Below are 22,735 nucleotides of genomic sequence, written 5' to 3' on the forward strand. Positions count from 1 at the left end.
TGCATGACATGGGTGCACTTATCTACATGCAGGCAATACACTCATACACATAAAATAAAAATAAATAAAATATATAAAAAAAAATTCTTTGTGTTAATCTGCTTACTCATTTCGAAGAACACATGATAGAAAATGAGCCAAACGGTGCTAATATGTCTCTGAGAACTGAATTTCCATAAATATTTATGAAGTAATTACATTCCAAGCCCTATGCAAGGTGTGAGGAGGACATGAAGAGACACAGTCACTGACTTGGAAGATCCATAGTTTAGCCAAGGATGGTCACACTGATGACCAACCACCCAGCACTACCTGTTACCCTAGAATAGCAAGAATTATATGCTGTGACAGCTGGGAATAACACTGGAGCTATGCACTGCAGGATGATCAGGTTTTTGTTACATGGGGAAAAGAAAGGGCTGAGAGAACGTGAGAAGAATAAAAATTATGAAGAGTGTATGACAATAGCATTTCAAACCTGAAAACCCATCTCCCCTGCAAAGCACAACTGTTTCTTCTAACATGACTTTTGGTCCATTTCTTAGAAATGCAATCGCTGCATTTCAGCCCAGTAGGCTAGCTACCCACATCGAGGGATATGCACAAAGCAGGCAGCTGTCGCTGAGAGTGCACACAGCCTGTCACTCCAGTGCTGTTAAGCATCACAGCATTTACCTGCCTTCCAGATTTTTAGACTTCAGCTGCTGTTCCCCCTCATTTATCTGTTCTTCTAGCACCTTAATTCTGGCTTCTCTTTGCTCAGCAGTTTCTTGTCCGAAGAGTTTGGTAGTCATTCCCTTCAGTGAGAATGTCCTCACAGTCTAAAAAGAAATAGAAACAGATGCATGGATAAACAAAGTGTGACATATACACAGGGGAATTTATTCAGGCTTTAAAAAGAAAGAATGCTGGTATAAGCTATAAGCTTCACCTCACAGAGATCTGCATGCCTCTGCCTCCTGAGGGCTGGGATTAAAGGCCTGTGCCACCACACCCAACAATATAGATGAATCTTGAGGGAGTCCTGCTAAGTGAAATATGCCAGCCACAGAGACAAATATTGTACATTTCCACTTAGATTTAGTGTCTATAGTAGTCAAAATCATAGAAGCAAAAGGCAGATGGTGGTTTCAAGAGCTGGGGAGATGATGAATTGTTTGACAGGAACAAGTTCCACCTTTAAAAAATGAGTAAGTTCTAAGGACTGGCTGTAAACAATGTGATTATATATGACATAGGAATAACTTTTACAAAATAGACAGTAGCTGGACTAATGACTTAATTAACCTTGCAACCAAAAAACTAAATCACATGCTCTTGTGACTTGGGTACCTGACCTTAATTCCTGGGAACCTGTTTGTTGTTCCACCCAAAGATAGCCTGAGAATTAGCAAATCAAAGTGCTGAAAGGCAGCTCTTCTTCACTGAAAACAATGAAGACTGAGAAGAATGCTTGACATTCTGTGTATGAGATGTTTCAGGTCTAGGAGGAAAGGGCAAATTGTCTGATATGGGAAGGGTGGATCCAAGCCTACAGTTTCCTAAAACTGATGCTGGAGAAAGGTTTTGAATAAAAGTATGGTCCTGACTCAGTGGTATAGTTCCAGGAGACATCTGGGGGAACCAGTGCACTCCAAGTTTTGGCCCACTCTTAAAAACCAAAGTTAAGAGTCAGGCTGTTTTATTCAGGTATTAATTTTATTGTTGGCATGATAATGCCGCATCTAATACTATTTGAAAACAGTCAACATGGTACATTTTATGTTATGCATATTTACATGCTCCCACCCCAGAAAACAGAAAACCTTGCTCATTTCCCCTAGCTCAGAGAGATGCTTTGTGAGTTTCACAGCCAGGGGCTCCTAATCTGAGTTCTAACACTTTCCAAGATAATCCAGGCACAGGACAATCAAAAAAGGAGAAATTCCAAGTATCTTCTTAAGCAGCTGGAAAACATTCAGGGTAAACATCAGATTAATTTCTTATTTTATATTAGTGGCCGTATCTTTAAAAATTACTCTGTGAAGGCTAAGGAGATAGTTCAGTGGGTATAGTGCTTGCTGCAGAAACATGAGGATGTAAATTCAGATCCCCAGTGCAGATATGCATGTCTCTTAACACCAGTGCCGGCACAGAGATGGGCTGATCCAGGGAGCACACAGAGAGACTGTCTCAATAAATAAGGTGGTTAAATGACCGAAGAAGACATTCCAATGTTCACATCTGGTCTCCATACACACACAGAGGCATGAGTGAGTTTACCAATACACACATGTACACACACTCACATACCACACACACAAATTACTCTATGACATAAAAGAGATCAAACTCAACAGATAACTATGGAAATAAGTTGAACTTAAGAAGCATGTGAGCTGGGCACATCTTTAATCCCAGCACTCAGGAGGCAGAGGCAGGTGGATCTCTGTGAGATCGAGACCAGTCTGTCTACACAGTGAATTCCAGGCCAGCTGGGGCTATAGGGAGATTCTGTCTCAAAAATTAAAAAAAAAAAAAAAAAAAGAAGCATATGTAAAATTGACACAGCACACTAAAACTTGGGTATTTTATTTACTAATAAAGCAAAAAACCTAAACCAAAGGAAGGAAAGGGAACCTTGGTGTCCCGTTTTAGCATCTCACTCTCTGGGGTTATTAAAGAAAAATACTTTCCTACTCACAGGTAGAACAGGGAACTGAAAACAACCCTGGAACTTCCCCTTTGTTTTAGAAATAAACTGAAGGCCTTCTGGTCACAGGTCTTTCTACACATATATCTGTGACTTTTCATAGATGTATCAAGTGGAGAGTCTGTGAAAAAACACGTATTTTGGGGGAAGGGGGGGGTGGTCTCATGTAGCCCAGGCTAGCCTCTTAACTTGCTATGTAGCTGAAGATGGCCTTGAACTCTCAATCTTCTTGCCTTCACTTCCTGATATTTGGATTACAGGTAGTGCCACCACCCAGCTGAAATGCACTTAAAAAAATTATTTTCTGTGTATGAGCGCTTTGCCTGCATGCAAGTGCACCCTTGTTGTGCAATGTTCATGGAGGCCAGAAGAGGGCATCAGATCCCCTGGAACTGGAGTTACAATTCTTAGCTGCCAAATAGGTGCTGGGAATTGAATTTAGGTCTGCTGCAAGAGCAGCCATTGGGTCTTAGCTGCTGAGTCACCTCTCTAGGCCCTGAGAAGTAATCTCAAAACTAAAGTACTTGTGAACCAAGAAGTGACCGAGAAATAGTGACTGCCTCACTGTTGCTGCCTCACTGTTTCAGGAACATGTCTCTTGCCATCGCAGCTAATTTATTCTAATGAAGTTCCTGGACAGTACAGAGAGGATCATGCAATAAGATACAGAATTGTTTTGGGTTGGAGAGATGGCTTAGCAGTTAAGAGTGTATGCTGTTCTTGCAGTGGAGCAGAGTTTGGTTCCTAGTACCCAGACCAGGCAGCTTACAACTACTTGTAATTCCAACTTCAGAGAATCTAATATCTTTGACCTCCAGCCTCCAGGGATATCTGCATATGCCCTCCCCACCAAATGAAAATAAATCTTGAAAAAAAAAAAAAGAATTTTCTTTCCAAGTACACACACTATAGCGTTAAAGAAGAGAGCACACAGCCCGTTCTTAGGGTAGGTGTACTGACTTTCACAGTAAACTCAGTTTCCTTTAAGAGAAAAGATCTTAAACAAAAAGCTGGGCGTGGTGGCACATGCCTTTAATCCCAGCACTCAGAAGGCAGAGGCAGGCCGATCTCTGTGAGTTCAAGGCCAGCCTGGTCTACATAGTGAGTTGCAGGACAGCTGGGGCTACAGGGAGACCCTGTCTCAAAAAGACCAAAAAAATAAATAAAATAAAAATCTTTTATTTTATTATATGTATATGTGTGTCTCTTTGTGGCTATGCTCACATATGTGCTAGAATCTGAACTTGGGTCCTCTGGAAGAGTAGCAAGTGCTCTTAACCAAAGTGCCATTTCTCCAGCCCTAAACTAAAATTCCCATAAAACACCTTAGACGTGATGAATTCTTACAGAATAGAGCATGGTTTTGATGGGTGGTATCTTTTTATATTAAGAAAGAAACCAAAGGGACAAGAAACATGACTCATGGTTAAGAGCAGCTGCTGCTTTTCCAGAGGACCCAAGTTCTGTTTCTAGCACCCATGTGGGGCTATAACTCTAGTTCCAGGGGACCCAATGCCCTTTTCTGGCCTCTGTGGACACCTGTACACACATGACATAAACTCATACAGACATACATATACATAAATAAAAACAAACTCTTTTTTTTTTTTTTGTCAGAGACAGGGTCTCCCTGTAGCCCCAGCTGGCCTGGAACTCACTATTGTAGACCAGGCTAGCCTCAAACTCACAGAGCTCCACCCGCTCTGCCTTTTGAGTCCTAGATTAAAGGCATGTGCCACCATACATGGCAAATAAAAAATAAACCTTAAAAAAAAATAATAGTAAAGTTACTCATGACTGTCTTGTGAGGTATAGGTACCTTACATGCTTCAACTGAAGTCTTGCTCCAGCAGTATTAGGACCCTAAAAAAATACATACCCCGGTTGCTAGCTCCTCACACTGCTGCTTCTTGGAAGCCAGGTCCTGAGCAGCGGTCTCCAAGTCATACTGCATAAGTTCATGCTTCCTGCACACAGCCCTTGGGATGAACAAGTGCCGCCATTTAGCTTTCCTGGCTGCTTTAACATGTCAAAAAACACTTTTCAGGAGTATGGGTATTTGCAATATCTTACTAAGTTCAGACCTTTGGTGATCAGAACTTTGGGTTTAAAATGTAATAGCCCAACATTAAAAATTAAACCTACCCAGGCATGGCAGTGCCCACCTTTAATCCCAGCACTTGGAAGACAGAGGCAGGTAGATGGATTTCTGTGAGATCGGGTCAGCCAGGGCTACATAGTGAGACCCTGTCTCAAAACATCACCAGCTATAACATCTAGCAAAATATAAGTATAAAAAGCTTATATATGCAAACAAAACATTGTTGATATCATTCTTTTCAATAAACATATTACTAGTATGTATTTGAGAATTTTATACATGCATAATGTTTTGATCAAATCCACCCCCCTCAATTTCTTCCCCTCTAATTCCTCCCTATTCCTCCCACCACTTTTCCCTCCCAACTTCATGTGTTCTTTTTTAAAAGCCAGATCCACTTAGTGCTGCCTGTACGTGCATGTGTATAGGGACATCTACTGGAGCATGGGTAGTCCTTCATGTATGAGGTTTTATAATCTCCCAAGTAGAAAAGGCATGCAGATGTGGGAAAATGACAGAATAAAAATGATAGTATGGCTGTGTGTGGTGGTGCACACCTTTAATCCCAGCACTCAGGAAGCAGAGGCGGCCAGATCTCTGTGAGATGGAGGCCAGCCTGGTCTACATGGAGAGTTCCCAGCCAGGTGGGGCTACAGGGAGACCACATCTCAAAAAAAAGACTGTATGCCTGGTGACAGTCAGGGCTCCACATTCTCTATACCTGTATTTTGCTCCCAATTTTCAAACAAGAAAGAGTAGAAAGCAACAACCCAGACAGGCTGGAAGCATGACATTAACAGCTCTTGTCAACAGGTTGCCTTAAGGGCAGGGCTTCTCTTGTATCTTCATGAGTAATACTCTGAAACACAGAGGGATCTCATTCACCTCTGATGGAGTGAATTCATTTTAAAGCACCTCACTATCTATATTTACAGAAACAAATGAAGTCCAGATCAGCCCAGGCCTGCACCTGGAACTTCTATTAAATACTTACCGCAATGCTTCTGCATAAAATAGATACTCCTTTAATTGATCTGCGTAATGCTCCTCATCTTCCAAAATATCATCAATAGAAGATGCATACCTGTTTTAAAGAACACTGCATAAATAACTCTATGACATGAAATATTTTAAAGAAGTGCTATTCAAAGTATAGTCAAGGGCCAATGAGATGGCTCAGCAAGTAAAGGTACTTGCTGTCAAAGCCTGACAACCTGAGTTTGATCCCAGGACCACCCCATGGTGACAGAGGAGAGAGAACTGATTCCCACAAGTTGTCCTCTGACTTCCACATGTGTACTGTGGAGGCATGTGTGGATGTGTTCCTCCCACCCCCAGAGTGAGACCCTGTGGAAGAAAGGAAAGGAAAGAAGAAAGGAATAAAGGAAGGAAAGATGATTTAGATATCAGCACTAACAATAATTTTATTTAATATTTTAATACATCAACTGGAGGGATGAACCTGAATTTTTGCAAATACCAAAATGCTAATAAATCAATAGAATACGAGGAGACTTACGTTTAAAGAAATCTGTTGAAAGACAGCTTGAGTATGGCATAAAGAAAAGTATTTAAATAAAAGAGTTCCTTAATCCTACAGCTTAAAGTGTGGCTTACAGTTTGGCTTATAGCTTAAGATATATTTAAAGAGGGTTGAAAAGATGGTTCAGGGTTAAACACACCAGCTGCTCTTGCAGAAGACCTGGGTTGATTACCAGCACCCAGATGGCAGCTAACAACCATCCTAACTCTAGTTCTAGGGGAAGCCAACACCCTCTTCTGACCTCACAGGCATTGCATGACACAGGTGCACTTACATACACGCAGGCAATACACTCATACATATAAAATAAAAATATTAAAAAGATATATTTACAGTTTTTATATAAGTATACACTGAGGCATGATTTAAGTAACATATCCATCAACTGACATACATATCTTTTTATTTTTGGTCTTTTTGAGACAGGGTCTCCCTGTTGTCCCAGCTGGCTTCAAACTCAGAGATCTACCTGCCTCTGCCTCCAGAGTACTGAGATTAAGGGTATGTGCCACCATTCCTGTCTATGTATCTTTTTTGTGATGAGAATATTTAAAATCTAGCTTTTGTCTTTTTATTATTGGTTTAAAAGAATTATTTAACTACGGTAGAAACGTTTGCTTTCAGCTCATGGCTGCTAATCTCTTCATTATGTTAATGCTGTCTTTTTTAGAAAAAAGATTAATTTTAAAGTGTGTGTGTGCACATGCCTGCGGAGGCCAGAGTCATCAGATCTCCTGGAGTTGGAGTTACAGGTGGTTGAGTCACCCAATGTAGGTGCTAGGAACTGAACTCAGGTTCTCTGCAAGACAAGTAACTGTTCTTAACTACTGAACTATCTCTCCATCCCCAGTGTTGTCTTTTTTGCCATGGAGGACAGAAGAGGGTGTTGGATTCCCTGGAACTGGAGTTAAAGACAGTTGTTAGCCACCATGTGGGTGCTGGGATTCGAACCTCAGTCTTCTGCAAGAACAGCCAGTGTTCTCAACCGCTGAGCCATCTCTCTAGCCCCTTGTTCTTTTTGTTTTAAGGCAGGGTCTCACATAGCTCAGGCTTTCTCAAACTCCTTATGCAGCCAATGATGACCTTGAATTTCTGGGCCTCCTGCCTTCCCTTCCATACTGGAATAATAGATATGCACTCTACAACTCGTTTTATGTGGTACTGGGGACTGAACTCAGGGCTTTGTGAATGCTAGGCAGCAGAGGCCGGGAGGTAAATCACCATCCTGAGAATTTTTACTATTAACAGGTGGTAAAATTTACCAAATCACTTTTCTAACATGTATTGAAATACACATGCAGATTTTTACAATTACTCTTGTGAATATATGAATTAGCCTAGTTTCAGAACACATGAATTAACCAATCTTGCATTCCTGAGATAAATATAAGTCATATATATACATGCAAAGCATCGATAGAGATGCAGGTGAAGAGCCTCAGGTTTATGCTTGGTTTAGGGACTCACACGTCCATGTGATGACCAGCACTCTGCAGCCCGTCGCCCATTTCTTTTTCTATGGCACTCCATTCACTAGGAAGAAAAGAAACAAAAGCACCATGAACTAGAGATCTGGACTATTATAAGATTCTTTTAAAAGGTCTTTTCTAGCTAGCTTTGAAATATATTGTATAGTACCATATTTGGATTTATTTTCTGTGATTCAAATATGTTGTTTTATACTTAAATTTTATTTTTTAAAAATTTTAATTTATTATTATTTTTATTTTATGTGTATGAGTGTATTGCCTACATGTAGGTAAGTGCACCCATGTCATGCAATGCCCGTGGAGGTCAGAAGAGGCTGTTGGATTCCCTGGGACTGGAGTTACGGACAGTTGTTAGCTGTCATGTGGGTGCTGGGATTCAAACCTGGGTCTTCTGCAAGAACAACCAGTGTTCTTAACCACTGAGCCATCTCTCCAGCCCCTTATCCTTAAATCTTAATAACTAAATGAAGGAAAACAAAAACACAGGGCTAGGGATGTAGCTCAGTTGGTAGAGTGCCTGCCTAGCATGTCCCAGGCCCTGAGTTTCATCCCCAGTATCACAGAACCTCAACATGGTGGCAAATCCTGTAATTGCTGCACTTGAGAGAGGCAGGAAGATTAGGAGTTAAGGTCATTCATTAAAAAAAAATTATTTTTATTTTATGTGTAGAAGCGTTTTATGTATATAAATGTACCATCATGTAGTGCCTGCGGAGGTCAGCACTGGTTGTTAGCCACCATGTGGGTGCTGGGTCCTCTGCAAGAGCAGCTAATGTTCTTAACTGCAGAGCCATCTCTCTAACTCTTCAAGGTCATTCCTGATTACATGGCAAGTTCAAGATCAGCCTATCTCAAAATATAAAAAGAAAATGAATAAATATAAAAATTCATAAAAATAGTTTTAAAATAACCCAAGTATGTAAGCTATATAGAGAAATATCCACCCCACCCTCTCTACTGGGTACTGAGGATTGAGCCCAGGCCTCATAAAAGCTAGAAAAGTGTTCTACCACTGAGCTAGCCCCTACACACTCTAAGTACCACTGAAATTACCCTAAGCCTGAAAAACTTATCTTGCCAAAGTCTTCACTAAATTATAAAATAACAAAAATAAAGAAAATACCTAATTGTACTAGACCATAACGTCCAGTGATTCTTCTCAGGCATTTAACAAAGAAAAAGACCTCACACTTGCTTCAGTCAGAGTAGCTTCCCTCTCATCTGGTCAGTGTGTGGAATTTTCTCACTACTTTCTGTTTAAAGAACAACTTTGCAATGAAAAAGACATGGCTGAAAAACTGAAAGCTATTACAAGACATCATTAAATAATGTTCTGTCAGGTGAGATGACACACAGCTATAAATCTCCATACCTGAGAGGAGGACATGGGTGGACTGCTGCAAGTCTGAGATCAGCCTGAGCTACAGTGTAGAGTTCCTGGATAGCTAGGGCTACATAGTGAAAGCCTGTCTCAAACAGGGAGATGGCTCAGTGGGCAAAGCACTTGCCATGCAACCAGGAGGACCAGTGTTCACATCCCTAGCACCTAAATGATGGGAGGGCTTAGTGGCCCACCTATATTCCAGTACATGAGAGGTGGAGACGGGACATCCCTTGAGCAAGGTGGCTAGCTAGACTAGCTGAACTGAGGAGCTCTGAATTCAAGTGAGAGAACCTGCTCTAATGAATAAGGTGGAGGGTGATCGAGAGACACCTAATGTCAACCTCTGGATAGTTTTCAAATTTTGTTTTTTAAGCCAAAGAGCTGATTAGAACCGTTTACATACTATTTACCTGAAAACTCGTCCATAATTTCCATGTACTTTATACACACCATAGAGTCGATCTGCTACTCTCTGAAATATTTAACAGAAATTGACATTAGGTTGAAGTTGTATACAGTTTATTTTTTTTAAAGTTCATATACATTTTTTAAAAAGAAAAAACCCCAACAAGCATGCTTAATATAATCGACTGGGAAAATACAGAAAAGAAAAATACTTAATCTCTAAAAAAAACAGCATAAAACTGGAAACTGAGCTAGTGCCCATATATTTGTTATATCTTTCCACAGTTTTTTTTAATGTATTGCTTTTACATTTATTTTAAAAAATATTTATTTTTATTTTATGTGTATGAGTGTTTTGCCTGCATGTGTGTAAGTGCATCTGTGTCATACAATGCACAAGGAGGTCAGCAGAGCATATTGGATCCCCTGGGACTGGAGTTACAGACAGTTGTTAGCTACCACATGAATGCTGGGAACTGAACCCAGATCCTCTGTAAGAGCAGCCAGTGCTCTTAATCTCTCCAGCCCCATGTTTTACTTTTCTGATAGCAACAGAAGTGGAATTTTTGCTTGGCAGGTCAGCGGGGGCTTTAATAAACACCACATGAAACAGGTACATAAAATCAAAGGCCATGCAGACTATATAGGTTTTCTTTGTTGAACAGCCTTATTGGGTACTCAGCTATTCCTTTTCTTCTTTCCAGAATTATAATGTTGCAGAAAGCATCTCTGAAGGAAACCTTTTTTCGTGGCACTATAACAGAGATGTCTTGACTGAAGGAGTAAGTGACTGAACACTGAAAAGGACCAAGTCCACGAAATGCTGTTAGATGATGAAATTTTAAAAATCTGGACACACACAGCCTTTTCTCCTTGGAAGCTCCTAAGGAATCTCAAATTTTGAGACTTGGGACTCCCGATACTCTCCATCAAAATGGTTTGCAAAGGAGCTGTATGAGCCACTTTCTACTGCATCACCACTGCACACTGCTGACAGCAGATACCACATTTATAAGCAACTTCACAGCAAATGTTAAAGATTACAATAACTATAATTTGCATGTCTAGAATGCTAGCAAAGTCAACTTGTGCTTTATAATAGTCACAGGAGACATTAAAAATAAAAATTAGTAGTCCAATAAATACAGATTCAAGTGTTTTTTTTTTTTTTTTTTTTTTTTTTTTTCGAGACAGGGTCTCCCTGTAGCCACAGCTGTCCCATTAAAAAATAAAATTTGTAGGCCAATTAATTCAGATTCAAGTTTTTTTTTTTTTTTTTTGTCTTTTTGATGCAGGGTCTCCTTATAGCTCCAGCTGACTTAGAACTTACTGCGTAGACCAGGCTGGCCTTGAACTCACAAAGAATCCACCTGCCTCGGCCTCCTGAGTGCTGGAATTAAAGACATATGCCACTACGCCTGGCCACAAGTTCAATTCTTATGTTAGAGTTTGATTCTGAAGAACTGATTAGACTATTTCAAGTCTTCATGTTTCATGTTTCTTTAGGAGATGCGGACATGACCTCCATGAGATGACTTTGTGCCAGGCAGGGTGCTCACTGAATCTATCTCTCCCTTTTTCCACCTGAATTCCCACTGTATGTCCACGCATCATTTATAGGGTAAGAGCATGGGCTCTGGAAGCAGATTTCTGGTCTGATTCTGGATCCTGGTCTAAGATCTGTTTATTGTGAGATACTGGACCTTATTTAATTTCATTTGCCTCTGTTTCTGTTTCCTACTTTATAAAATGGGAAGAGTAACAGGATACCTGCGAAGGGCTTTGGGACTTAAGTGAGGCTATCATGACATGTTTGAGCATCACAGCATACATACAAAGGTTAAGTGTCAGTTTTATTTTCCTTTTACTTTAGCTCACAAACACAAATGAGTACTGGAGTCTCTATATTGAGTACCTATTATATATCAGGTGGGTAGCAGTAAGTCTCAGGCTTATAGCCAAAACAGATAAGAAAATGGTGATTAAGTGACAAGTACTTTCCTTGTCAATTGTCACAGAGCTCTGGGACCACTTACAGCTCTGACTCGAAGGAGATGTGAGATGACAGACTGTAATTCATCACTGTAGTGTTTAAGTTCAGTAAACCTCCTGAAACAGTAAACAAAATATCACTTATGAAAACAAGAATCAAAGTTTTATACACAAAACAGCAGCTCCTGGGAATAATGAAATGATTCTATTTAAACCATATCCTGGCCTTGAAATTATAAACCAATATAATCAGAAAAAAAAATCTAAAACAAAACAGCATTTAAAATATACAAATATATGTTGAAAGCCAAGAAAAAAGCATATTTCTTAATTTATATCATGAAACTGAAGGAGAAATAAAATCTGTGGATATGGCAAATTACTTTGAAAACCCAGAAACAAGAAAAATGTTATGGTGCTAGAACTACTATGCAACCTAACAGTGGTCTCTAATGGCAGTTTAGTGGCTCTCAGTAGTCCCTGTGTCCCATTCTCCATAAAGACCCCAGGCTTCTAATGTCCCACCTGCTACTCTCCACACAGACAAGCTGAAGCCAGCAGATGGAGATGAGCGGACCCCCAGGTCTGCTCCTCATAGCCAGTTCACAGCTTTCTCAAATCTACATCAATTTGTCTTCTACTTTAAAATCAGTTTCCACTCTATGTAACAGATTCTAGACCTCATATTATTTCCTAACTTCTCCTTAGCATGATAATTAACTCAGGTCTCTCCCAGATTAAAGTACACATACATACTCCCTTGACTACACTCCCAGCTGTTAACACTCTCAGTATCCCCCTTTTATAACCAAGCCTCCAGCAAGTGTTACTACTCCCTGGTGAGAACCACTTCTTCCCTTCCCATGCAGTTCATGGCCTGGTAGATCTGCCTTTGCCTTGAGCATTACAATGGTGAAATACTTCTGACAGAGGCACCATGTTGCTGAAACCCAACAACACGTTTTAGTCCCCTCTTACTCATCATGCTTGTCCTCAAAAATTATTTCCCTTGACACCAATGGCTCTTTCCCATATTTCATTTTACTCTCTGACCAACCTTGAAGTTGCTCCTGCAGTACTCACCTCCCTCATGCACTCCTGAAATGTTTGTTAAGAAACCTACTGAGAGGGGCTGGAGAGATGCTTCAGTAGGTAAGAGCACTTGCCACAGAAGCAACGAAAGGACCTGAGTTTAAGTCCCCAGCACCCACATAAAAGCTGGGCATGGCTGTGCTTCTCTTGTAACTCCAGCACTGTAGGATGGAGACAGATGGATTCTGGGAGCTCCCTGACCAGCCAGTCTAGCCAGAATGGTGAGCTTCTGGCTCCTGGACTACAGAATGAGATTTTATAACAACTCCTCCAAGCCAAAACCACCATTAAGGACTCTCAGTAGGAGTATGTGAACAGTTAGTAGGACAGAGGCCCACTGGCACTCAGAGATTTGAACTTATAACAAATTCACCTCAAGCTTCAGATGCTGGTTATTCTTAGGTTACACTTTGGAAAACCCTCACAGTGTTGGTACTCCTCAGATTTGAGTCCTAGGTTCTCAGCCATCTTCCAATTGGTCTTTCAATGTACACATTATGTGCCTTGCTCATGATGCTTTATGGTTATGAATGACATGCTGACACATTCCAAATTCCTGCCTCCAGCCCAAACACTTTCCTAAACTTTAGATCTATAAAGCTGCCTGATTAGCAGACATCTGCAGTCACTTATCCAAAGTCTGACCCAGTTTCCACTCATCCCTGAAAGTGTTCCATAGTGGTCTTGTGGAGTGAAGCCTGCATGCCACCTGCATTTCTCCCCCCTCCCTCACTTCCTACCTTCTTTCTATTCACCCAGCCTGCCCGTTCTACCTCCCAAGGATTGTCTAGATCTGCTCACACTGCTTTGGCCTTTCTGTAAGAGCCCTGTTAACATTAGTACCATCACTCCTCACCTGGAATTCTCCTACAGTTCTGACTGGCCTCACCCCACACACTCTAATCTATTGTCCACTCTGCTTAGACAACCTTCCTAAAGTCAAGGCCTATATAATTCTTCTGCTTTTAATTAGGTTTCTTTCTAGTTCAGGTTAGTCATTGATCTTGAGACAAAATCTGAATTCTTTTTCTTAGATCTAGTTTATTTTACTTACGTGTGTGTGTGTGTGTGTGTGTGTGTGTGTGTGTGTGTGTGTAGGTGCTCATGTAAGTCGGAGGTTTCTGATCACTCTGGAGATGGAGTAAGCCACTGCATTTGGGGGCTGGGCAGTGAACTTGGGTCCTCTGAAAGAAGCAGTATGTATTCTTAACCACTGAGTCATCTCTCCAACCCTAGTCTAAATTCTTTACTTTTTTTTTCTTTGTTTTTTTTTTTGAGACAGGGTCTCCCTATAGCCTGAGCTATCCTGGCACTTGTTATGTAGACCAGGCTGGTCTTGATCTGAGAGCTGCCTGCCTCTGCCTCTGGGGTGCTAGAATTAAAGGAATGCACCACCACCCCCAGCCCATTTTAAATTCTTTAGTGTAGCTTAGGCAACTTCTTACAGAGCTCCTGCATGCAATTCCTATGGTCCATCTATCACAGAGACAGCCAGCCCGAAGGAAGCAGCCACTGCACTGAATACTCACTCCCTTCAAGGCAGTGCTTTTCACTTAAGAGAACACAGGAATGAAAGGGTTGCTGAACATGACTGGCATTAAGAGGTGTGCAAATCCAGACCTGATAGAGCTTCACACACCACCTGAGAGGTAGAAAATGTCCTTTCTGATCTTGTTTGATTGTAGGATAAAAATCTAAACATTGTTGAGGTGTCAAACTCTTGGGAGGGGAGTGTGAATAGACAGACAAGGATGGAGTGAGACTTTTCATTCAATGAACTTTCTATACCCACCAATCAACACATATACCTGGTGAATCATTAGAATGCATTACATAGTCAAACAATTCTTAAAATGTTTAATTAAGTAAAACGTATATTATCCTAGACAACTGGGAACTGCTTACTATGTAGAGCCAGTAATGTTTGAGCTGGTACCATTTTCCTGTAGAAGTTAAAATTTACATTGAAGTATTAACAAGCAAATAGTTTTTTAAACCCTGTCAATCCTTTAATCTTGTGCTGGGAAGTAGGAATCAGAAATCCTGTACAATTAGGTTCTCTGAAGCCTCTCTAGCCCTGATACCCTAAGGGCCTTTTCTTTTAGGAAAGGCGTACTATAAAATTCTTATTGTCATATTGGGTTATGAAAACATTCGGAGCAATATAGAGTTAAAGACTCAGTACATCTAAATTAAGTGAAAGGAAAGGTCCTAGCACCTTTAGTCACAGAATGTATAAGGCATACCATTGTTCTCTAACTGATTAACAGAATGGTATACTGTCTTTTATATGGCAGGTGGAGAAGGGAGGGAACTGCACCCCCAGGGGACCATATCACCAGAGAATCAGAGTTAACAGATTCTAAACACTGAATGTTTAGAATTCTAAACACTAAATGTTGCATCTTTGGAGAAATCAGATATTAGGAAATAAGAAAACTTCAAGGTGAAAACTGAAAAATCTATCAAACCTTAGAGAGTGATGTGCATTTAAGAAATGAGAGAATGCATTTTCTAGAAATGAGGTCTAGATCCACGGCCAAAGTCAAAATCCAGTAATGTCTGCAAACTGAAACGAGATTCTCTTACCCTAAGTGATTAGGTGTTCTTTGAGAGTAAAGACTAAGAAGCACATATAATAATGTCAGATTGTTGTAGTCTTACTGGGTAGGGGGCAGCTAACGGAGATATTCTCTAGGGAGACTGATCTAAAGCTTCTTTCTCACAACACCAAACATCCACAATCCTGAGTATGAAGCATGCAAAAGTCAATACATAAGTATAGATTCTAACAAGCATGTAAGCCTGAGGTTGTCCACACTAATATACCCCATGGCCCCAATCCACTTTATTTTCTGCTCTTCTCAAAACAATCCTAGTTTTGCTACAGCTAAAGGCTGCTTTTCATTTTCCATACTTTAACTTGGTTGGCAGTCACTGCACCCTCTCAACCTCAACAGGTGCCTCCCCTAAGCAAATCTCAAGCATTATTTAAGCCTCATCTTGAAAATAATCCCCACCAAGGTTTCTTCAGTCTCAAAGTTCAATGCTGCAAACACGGTTTAGAGACTAAATGCTGCCTATTTCACATTGTTTTCAAAGGATTTTTGTCACACTGAAAGTATTGTCATACAGATTTTCTTTAAAAAATTATATATATACATATACATATATATGTATATGTATATATATAAAATGAGTGTTTTGCCTACATGTATATTAAGTGGACCAAGTGCATGCAATGCCTGCAGAGGCCAGAAGACGACATTAGATCGCTCGAGTTACGGACAGCTGCAAGCTGCCAAGCTGGTGCTGAGAACCTAGCCTGGGTCCTCTGTAAAAGCAGTCAGTGCTCTTAACTGTTAAGTCATCTCTCTAGCCCTGTACAGATTCTCTTAGACTTATTTACATCTTGTGCAATTACTCAAAAGCAAAGGAACTCAATGCATTGTGGGAATCTAAATGCCTACAAGGAAATTATAAATGTCAGTTAGTCTCCCATTCCTCCTCCAGCTTCTGTACTTCCGCCCAGTCTGTATTTGGGAATTCTTAATATGGTGCCCTGAGCCTCTGGTTTTATTTTTGTTTTTGGTCTTTATGAGACACGGTCTCCTTTGTAGCCTCAGCTGGCCTAGAACTCACTATATAGACCAGGCTGGTCTCAATCTCAGAAAGATCTGCCTGCCTTTGTCTTCAGAGTGCTGGGACTGAAGGTGTGTGCCACCCCACCTGGCTAGGTTTTATTTTTTTATATACAAATTTTATTTATCATTATTGTGTATGTGAATGTGAGTATGGATGTGCTAAGGCATGTATGTGGAGGTCAAAGGACAACTTTTAGGATTTGGTTCTTTCTTTCCATTCAGGTCTGTGATGTTTTGAGTGATCCTCCTGCCTCTACCTCACATCTCACCATAGGAGTGCTGGAATTATAGATTCCATTATGCACCACTGCATTTGGCTCTTTTGTGTGGGTTCTGGAGATCAAATTCAGGTCTGTGGGCAAGCACTTTTATGAACTGAGCTATCTTGTCAGCCCTGACCGAAGACTGCTGAAGAGAACTCAACACTATACTTTTCTTCTCTCTGTCCATATTTCCTGCTCCACACTCAGCAGAGGATAAGCTGAAAATCTGGAAGCTCCAAGAATGATGCAAGCAAATTATAATTCAGAATCTGAACATGAGGCCTGCTTTCTTCTAAAAGAAAAAAATGATTTTAATTATGATTTAACTGAAGTCAAAGTTTTGTTTTTAAACAAGAAAAACTAACAACTGCAGCCAGTAAATGAAACTTCTACTGGGCAAGGCAATGAAGGACACAAGATAAAAACTGTTCATTTATACAAAAAACAGATTTTAAAACAACTAACCAAAGAACATGTTACTTATGTAATCTGGTTTATCCTCTAGATTTTGTTTTAATGGGTTTAGCTTATTCGAAACACAATATAAAGAGGCAATGAATAGCCATAAAGCAATCATAGGTGCACTCAAACAAGCAATGAAAGGCAAACTCCATTTGGAGCACACAAAGTCACCTGCAGTAGAAGACTAGGGTCCCTTCTCATGGCCTTTGATAGCCAAGTCTGGGAAATATAGGCAGGCATGAAGCCAGTTCTAGGAGCAGCATTTTGGTAATCTCTCTGAAACAATCATTCTGGTTTCCTGCACTTTAGGAAACAACAGAGTAAAACTTTTTGTGATGTATGTTTAATAATGGTGTGAATAATAATTTATTGTAGTACCTAGACCTAGAAAACAAGGAGTTATACATATGAGGAATCGAGTACAACAGAAAGACAAATTTTCTTACAACCACACACTGATCTTATATTTTGATAATATAACTGGTCATATCACATCTGAAAGTCTACACATCCATAAACAATATAAATAGAAAATAAAATCCAACAATTCAGATAGTAAGATCAGAAAAGGCCAGCAAAAACTCAATTGATAAAGTCTTTTTCATGACATTGAAAAACACTGAAAAAAGCTGATCAACAAAGCATTCATATTAAAGTATTAATAAAAAATAAAAAATCTGGGGCTGGAGAGATGACTCATCAGTAAAAAACACTGACTGCTATTGCAGAAGACCAGGGTTTGAATCTCAGCACCCACATGGCGGCTAACAACCATCTATAACTCCAGATCCAGTGCATCCTCAATGCCCTCTTCTGATTTCCTTGGGCACTCCATGACATGGTGCACTTACATACATGCAGGCAATATACTCATACATATAAAATAAAATAAAGAAAATAAACCCTCTAAATATACAGCTACTGAAATTATGAAGTTTATATCATTTTTGAGGTTTTAAAAAAAACTTATCTACAAAACACCTTTTATGCACCATGCATGTCATTTTAACACATAAAAACTTCAAGTGGACCTTAAATATATGTTACTAAATGACAGAAGCCAATTTGAAGGCTACCTAGCTACTGTCTGATGTGACATTCTTTAAAAAGGAAAACTATGGAAAGAGGAACAAGCAGAAGCTGCTAGGGCTGGAAGAAGGGATGAACGGGCAGGTGGAACACAGAGGATTTAGACTGCGACATCTACTCTATGACACTGTACTAGTTATGCACTCATCCCAAACCCACACAGTGTCCAAGAGCCAGAGTGAACCAGAATATCAATAACCTATGAGCAATGATATTGATCTGTCAGAGGAGGTTCAGTGCTCATAACAAATGCAACACACTGGTGTGGGAAGTAGTGCACGAAGTCTGGGGAGAGGAAACAGAGAGTACTCTAGAACTCCATGCTTTATGCTGTGCATCTAAAATACAAAGTCTGTTAAAAAGACAAAACTTTCTGGGGATGGTGGCACACACTTGTAATTCAAGCACTCAGAAGGTACAGACAGGAGGGTTGGGAGTTTGAAGTCAGTCTGGGCCATATGGAATCCTGTCTCAAAACAGTATCAGCAAAAATAGAGCCAGGATTAGGGGTTTGAGGGCAGGCTGGGCTATGAGACATCCTGTCTCAAAAAAGAAAAGAAAAATAACCCCACCTCAATGGTTATCATCATAACTTCCCAACCACTCAAACTTTAAAAAAAAAATTCCTTCACAGCTGGGGTTCCAGCACTTGGGAGGCAGAGGCAGGTGGATCTCTGTGAGTTCGAGGCCAGCCTGGTCTACATAGCGAGTTCCAGGCCAGCTGGGTCTACAGGGAGACCCTGTCTCAAAAAGACAAAATAAATAAATAAATAAGAATTCACATTTTAAATTAAGATTGACATTAAAAATCAAGAAGTGCTGGGGATTTATCTCAGTGGCAGAGTGCTTGCCTTGCATGCAAGAGGCCCTGAGTTCCATCCCCAGCACAAAACAAACAGGCATTTTCATTAACATGTTACCATTTATAAAGTAAGGTATGACTGGTTATCAAAATATACAAACTCTATTTGGTAGAATTTATACTATAGAGAAATTAATGCCAAGGGACTCACTAGAGAAATTTCAAACTGCTCTCCTAAGCTAGGTCCCTGAAAACAGAGACTCTGCACCTGCCTAAGGACTTGCAGCTGCAAACCATCTGCAGCAGAGGCAAAGTCTCAGGTAAAGGAACATACAACGAAGAGCCTGGCCTGGCTACAGATGCTGAGAATGAGCAAAACCTGAAATCTTCAACGTATCAAACAGCAGTCCTTTCTGAAAAGACTGGATTCTTTATCCTAGACACACTCTCAGGAACACCAAATGGACAGGAATGACATCCAGTACTTGTCATGAAAATTACTGCTCCACAAAAGGATTATGCAGGTGTACTTGGGATACAAATTAGACTTTTAGTAAATATATGTAATTTTGTTAAACTCTGCATATTTGATAAGCAGTCACACTAGGAAAATCATATGAAATTACAATTACTTTTTTCATTTTTCTGCTATTTTCAATATTTAATAAATGTAGAAGAAAAACACAGTGGTTCAACTTTCTAAAACTTCAGACATAACCTTAACCCAATTATGTTACCAATTTTCAACATTAGTTTTAGACTATTAAGGACTTCACAAAACATGAATGATTATTTAAAATATTTAGCAAATAAAGTGCATACATTCAGAAATGAAAAATTAAATAGATTGATAGGCACCATTCACAACAACATTGTAAATTGTTATTAAAGCAAAACCTTACTTGTCTGGGTTTTTCACTCTGAATGTTGCATTAAGCGCTTTTAACCTGGAGTCTGCCTGGAAAAAATAATTTATTCACTTAATACAATTAACATTTCAGGGTATATAAGATTTAAACAGCTTTATTTTCCTTTCTAAATTAAAGTGCTCATGTACAATTCTCTTTATAGCAATCGTTGCAAATACATTAAACACACTGAAAAAGAACAGCTTAGTAATTTTGAGAACACTATGTAAACATGTTATAAATTAGACTGTATATATGGCCTTCAGTGACTCCAAAGCAAAACAACTGCAGATACCAACATACTAGTAATAATACTTGTCCTGCATTACTGTAAGTCAGGGTAAGTCACGAGAAAGAGTTTTACTTTTTCCTCTAAGCCAAGAAAAGCAACGATGTGCCTAAGTAATCTGCCTGTGCACTCTGAGGGTGGTTCTCAGATGGAATCCAAACCAAATGTGCTCTGGATTTTCTCACTATCATAATCAGTATCTCAGAAAAAAGGGAAGAAATTTGGAAATGCCCACATTAAAGTAATATGATACTAAAGAAATGACATCTTACTTTAGAGCTAGTTCATAATGTTCAAGACAGCTCTTTACTTTTGTTTTGGTTTTTGAGACAGGGTCTCATTCAGGCTAACCTTAACGTCCTGACCCTCTTGGTTCCACCTCCCTAGTGCTGGGATTACAGATGAGGCAGCATGCCTGCCTCTCAAGACAAGGTATCCTTTTAACTACTTCTTTCTAGATTAACTGGAGAGACAAAAGGATAAACACAAAATAATAATTTCATTGCATGAATGCATAGTGTATTCAAAATCATATTCACTTAAGAAAAAGAAATCTAAATACCTCTTCTGCCTGAGGTACAGGAATTAGTGTTTGTCACAGTAAGCAGTTCAATTATAAATCAACTTCAAAAACGTAGTTTGGTTTCAAAAACCCCTGTTCCCTTGAAGATTGTACACACTGTTTCAATTTCTAACCCAAATTACAAATATTCTCCATTAACAAAACAAAGTAAACCCCAAACACTAGAACTTTCTAGGTTGCTTGGATAAGAAAATAAAAACTAACGTAGCAAATCTGCTCCTCCGTACACTCATCTCCCAGAACTCTAGAGCCCAAGGGGTTTGAACAGCTAGCTAGGGAATACTGAAAGAAGCGTACTTTAATGATTGAGTTTTACGTTAATGTGTGCTTTGCCTGCCTTTATGTAAGTGTACCCTGCGTGTGCCTGGTGTCCATGGAGGACAGAAGATGGTGTTGGATCCCCTAGAAATGGAGTTAGACTACTGTTAGCAGCCATGTGGGTTCTGGGAACTGAACCCAGATCCTCTGCAAGTGCAGTCAGCATTCTTACCACTGAATTCTCGATCCACCTGCCTCTGCCTCTAGAGTGCTGGAATTAAAGGCTTGTGCCACACTAGGCCAAAGCAGCATTCTAAAGCACTGACTTTAGGTGTTTCTCTTATTTCAAAAACTCTTACTTCACCAAGACTTGACCTTTCTTACATCTCATTGGCAAACGAGCTAGCACATGTTAAAGCTCTTGCAAATAAAAGCACCTGTGTACTGAAGGCATATACAATATTATACATCACTGCCAAAAGAGCTCACATATGCTAATGACCTAGTCACATGCAACTTGATAGTTTAAATGATGAAATTACATTAAAAAGCCCACCCATTTCACTTGTATGTTTTCTCAAATCTCATATTTTTAAATTCTATAATTTCTCTGTCCTCTCTTTTCCTCCCCCTCGTCCTTCCCTCCCCTTCTCATCCCCCCTTCTAAATTTTTAGCACCTCCAATTTAACAATTTAGAAGCCATAGTAATAGAAACGGTAACTATCTTAACCTTTCTTTACCAACACTTATGTCAGATTAGGTCCGTGACCATATCCAGCTCCATGTGCTTATTTTAAAATTACATGAAAAAAGAAACTGCTTAAACTGTCACCAAACCAAAGACTTCCCTGACACCCAAACCTCTGAAGAACTACCACCTAGGCTTCTGCAAATCTGACAGGTTACCATCCACCTGCCTGGTTTTTTTTCTTCATCAGACACTTAAGGATGCTCCTAACCTATTGCCATTTACACCACGTAGTTTTTCCCCTTTAAAACAGCATCTGAAATTATGCTGTTTGTGTTTCTTGGCTATCCATTACAATTTAAAGGCCATTTAAAAAAAAAAAAAAGCACAATTCAAATGCACATGCACACTGAATTTGCACAGAGGCAAGACTTTTATCTGCTTTATTTATTTCCTCTCAAACCTTGTCAAGTCAGCTACCCAAACTGTTCTTTCCTGACCCTTATGATGGACTCCACTGTAGGTCTCGTGAAGATCTCAACTCAAATATGATCTATTCAAGGGAGAGACATTGCAGCCAATTTGCTCCAAATAGTCATGATTTATGCCTTCTATCCTTATCTTATTATTATTTTGTCTTTTTGAGACAGGTTCTCCCTGTAGTCCCAGCTGACCTGAACTCACTATGTAGACCAGGCTGGCCTTGAACTCACAATGATCCGCCTCCCTCTGCCTCCTGAGTGCTGGGATTAAAGGCGTGTGTCACCACGCCTGGCTTCTAATCTTATTTTTAATAGAACCCCTGTTTACTTTCAAAGGGATCCATTTGGATAATACATTCTGTGCACTTTTTCTTGAATCAGGGTCTCCCTATGGACCTGGAGTGCTCTGGGACTCAGGATCGTCCTGCCTCAGCTTCCAAGTACTGGAAGTACATGTGTGAGCCATGTGAGCTGGTTTTTTTTTTTTTTTTCTCTTTTTTTTAAAAAAATAACAGTGTAAAAGTACAGCTATAGCAAGAATAAAAACAAAAAAAATGACAGGATTCA

General features: G+C 39.8%; 1 protein-coding gene across 1 annotated transcript in view; it reads right to left on the reverse strand.

The window, feature by feature from the left end:
• Positions 1 to 22,735, reverse strand: part of Snx4 (sorting nexin 4) — a 69,533-nt gene that overhangs the window by 9,543 nt on the left and 37,255 nt on the right. The window contains exons 6-12 of the mRNA XM_008842980.2: positions 19,862 to 19,917; positions 11,652 to 11,724; positions 9,621 to 9,682; positions 7,804 to 7,869; positions 5,788 to 5,877; positions 4,572 to 4,671; positions 676 to 821 (exon numbers count right to left, since the gene is read on the reverse strand). Of these exons, the coding sequence (XP_008841202.1) occupies positions 676 to 821; positions 4,572 to 4,671; positions 5,788 to 5,877; positions 7,804 to 7,869; positions 9,621 to 9,682; positions 11,652 to 11,724; positions 19,862 to 19,917 (593 nt within the window). The remainder of the gene's footprint in view (positions 1 to 675; positions 822 to 4,571; positions 4,672 to 5,787; positions 5,878 to 7,803; positions 7,870 to 9,620; positions 9,683 to 11,651; positions 11,725 to 19,861; positions 19,918 to 22,735) is intronic.

The sequence above is a fragment of the Nannospalax galili genome, unplaced genomic scaffold (assembly GCF_000622305.1).
Source record: "Nannospalax galili isolate Female #2095 unplaced genomic scaffold, S.galili_v1.0 scaffold18, whole genome shotgun sequence".
Taxonomy (NCBI): Eukaryota; Metazoa; Chordata; class Mammalia; order Rodentia; family Spalacidae; genus Nannospalax; species Nannospalax galili.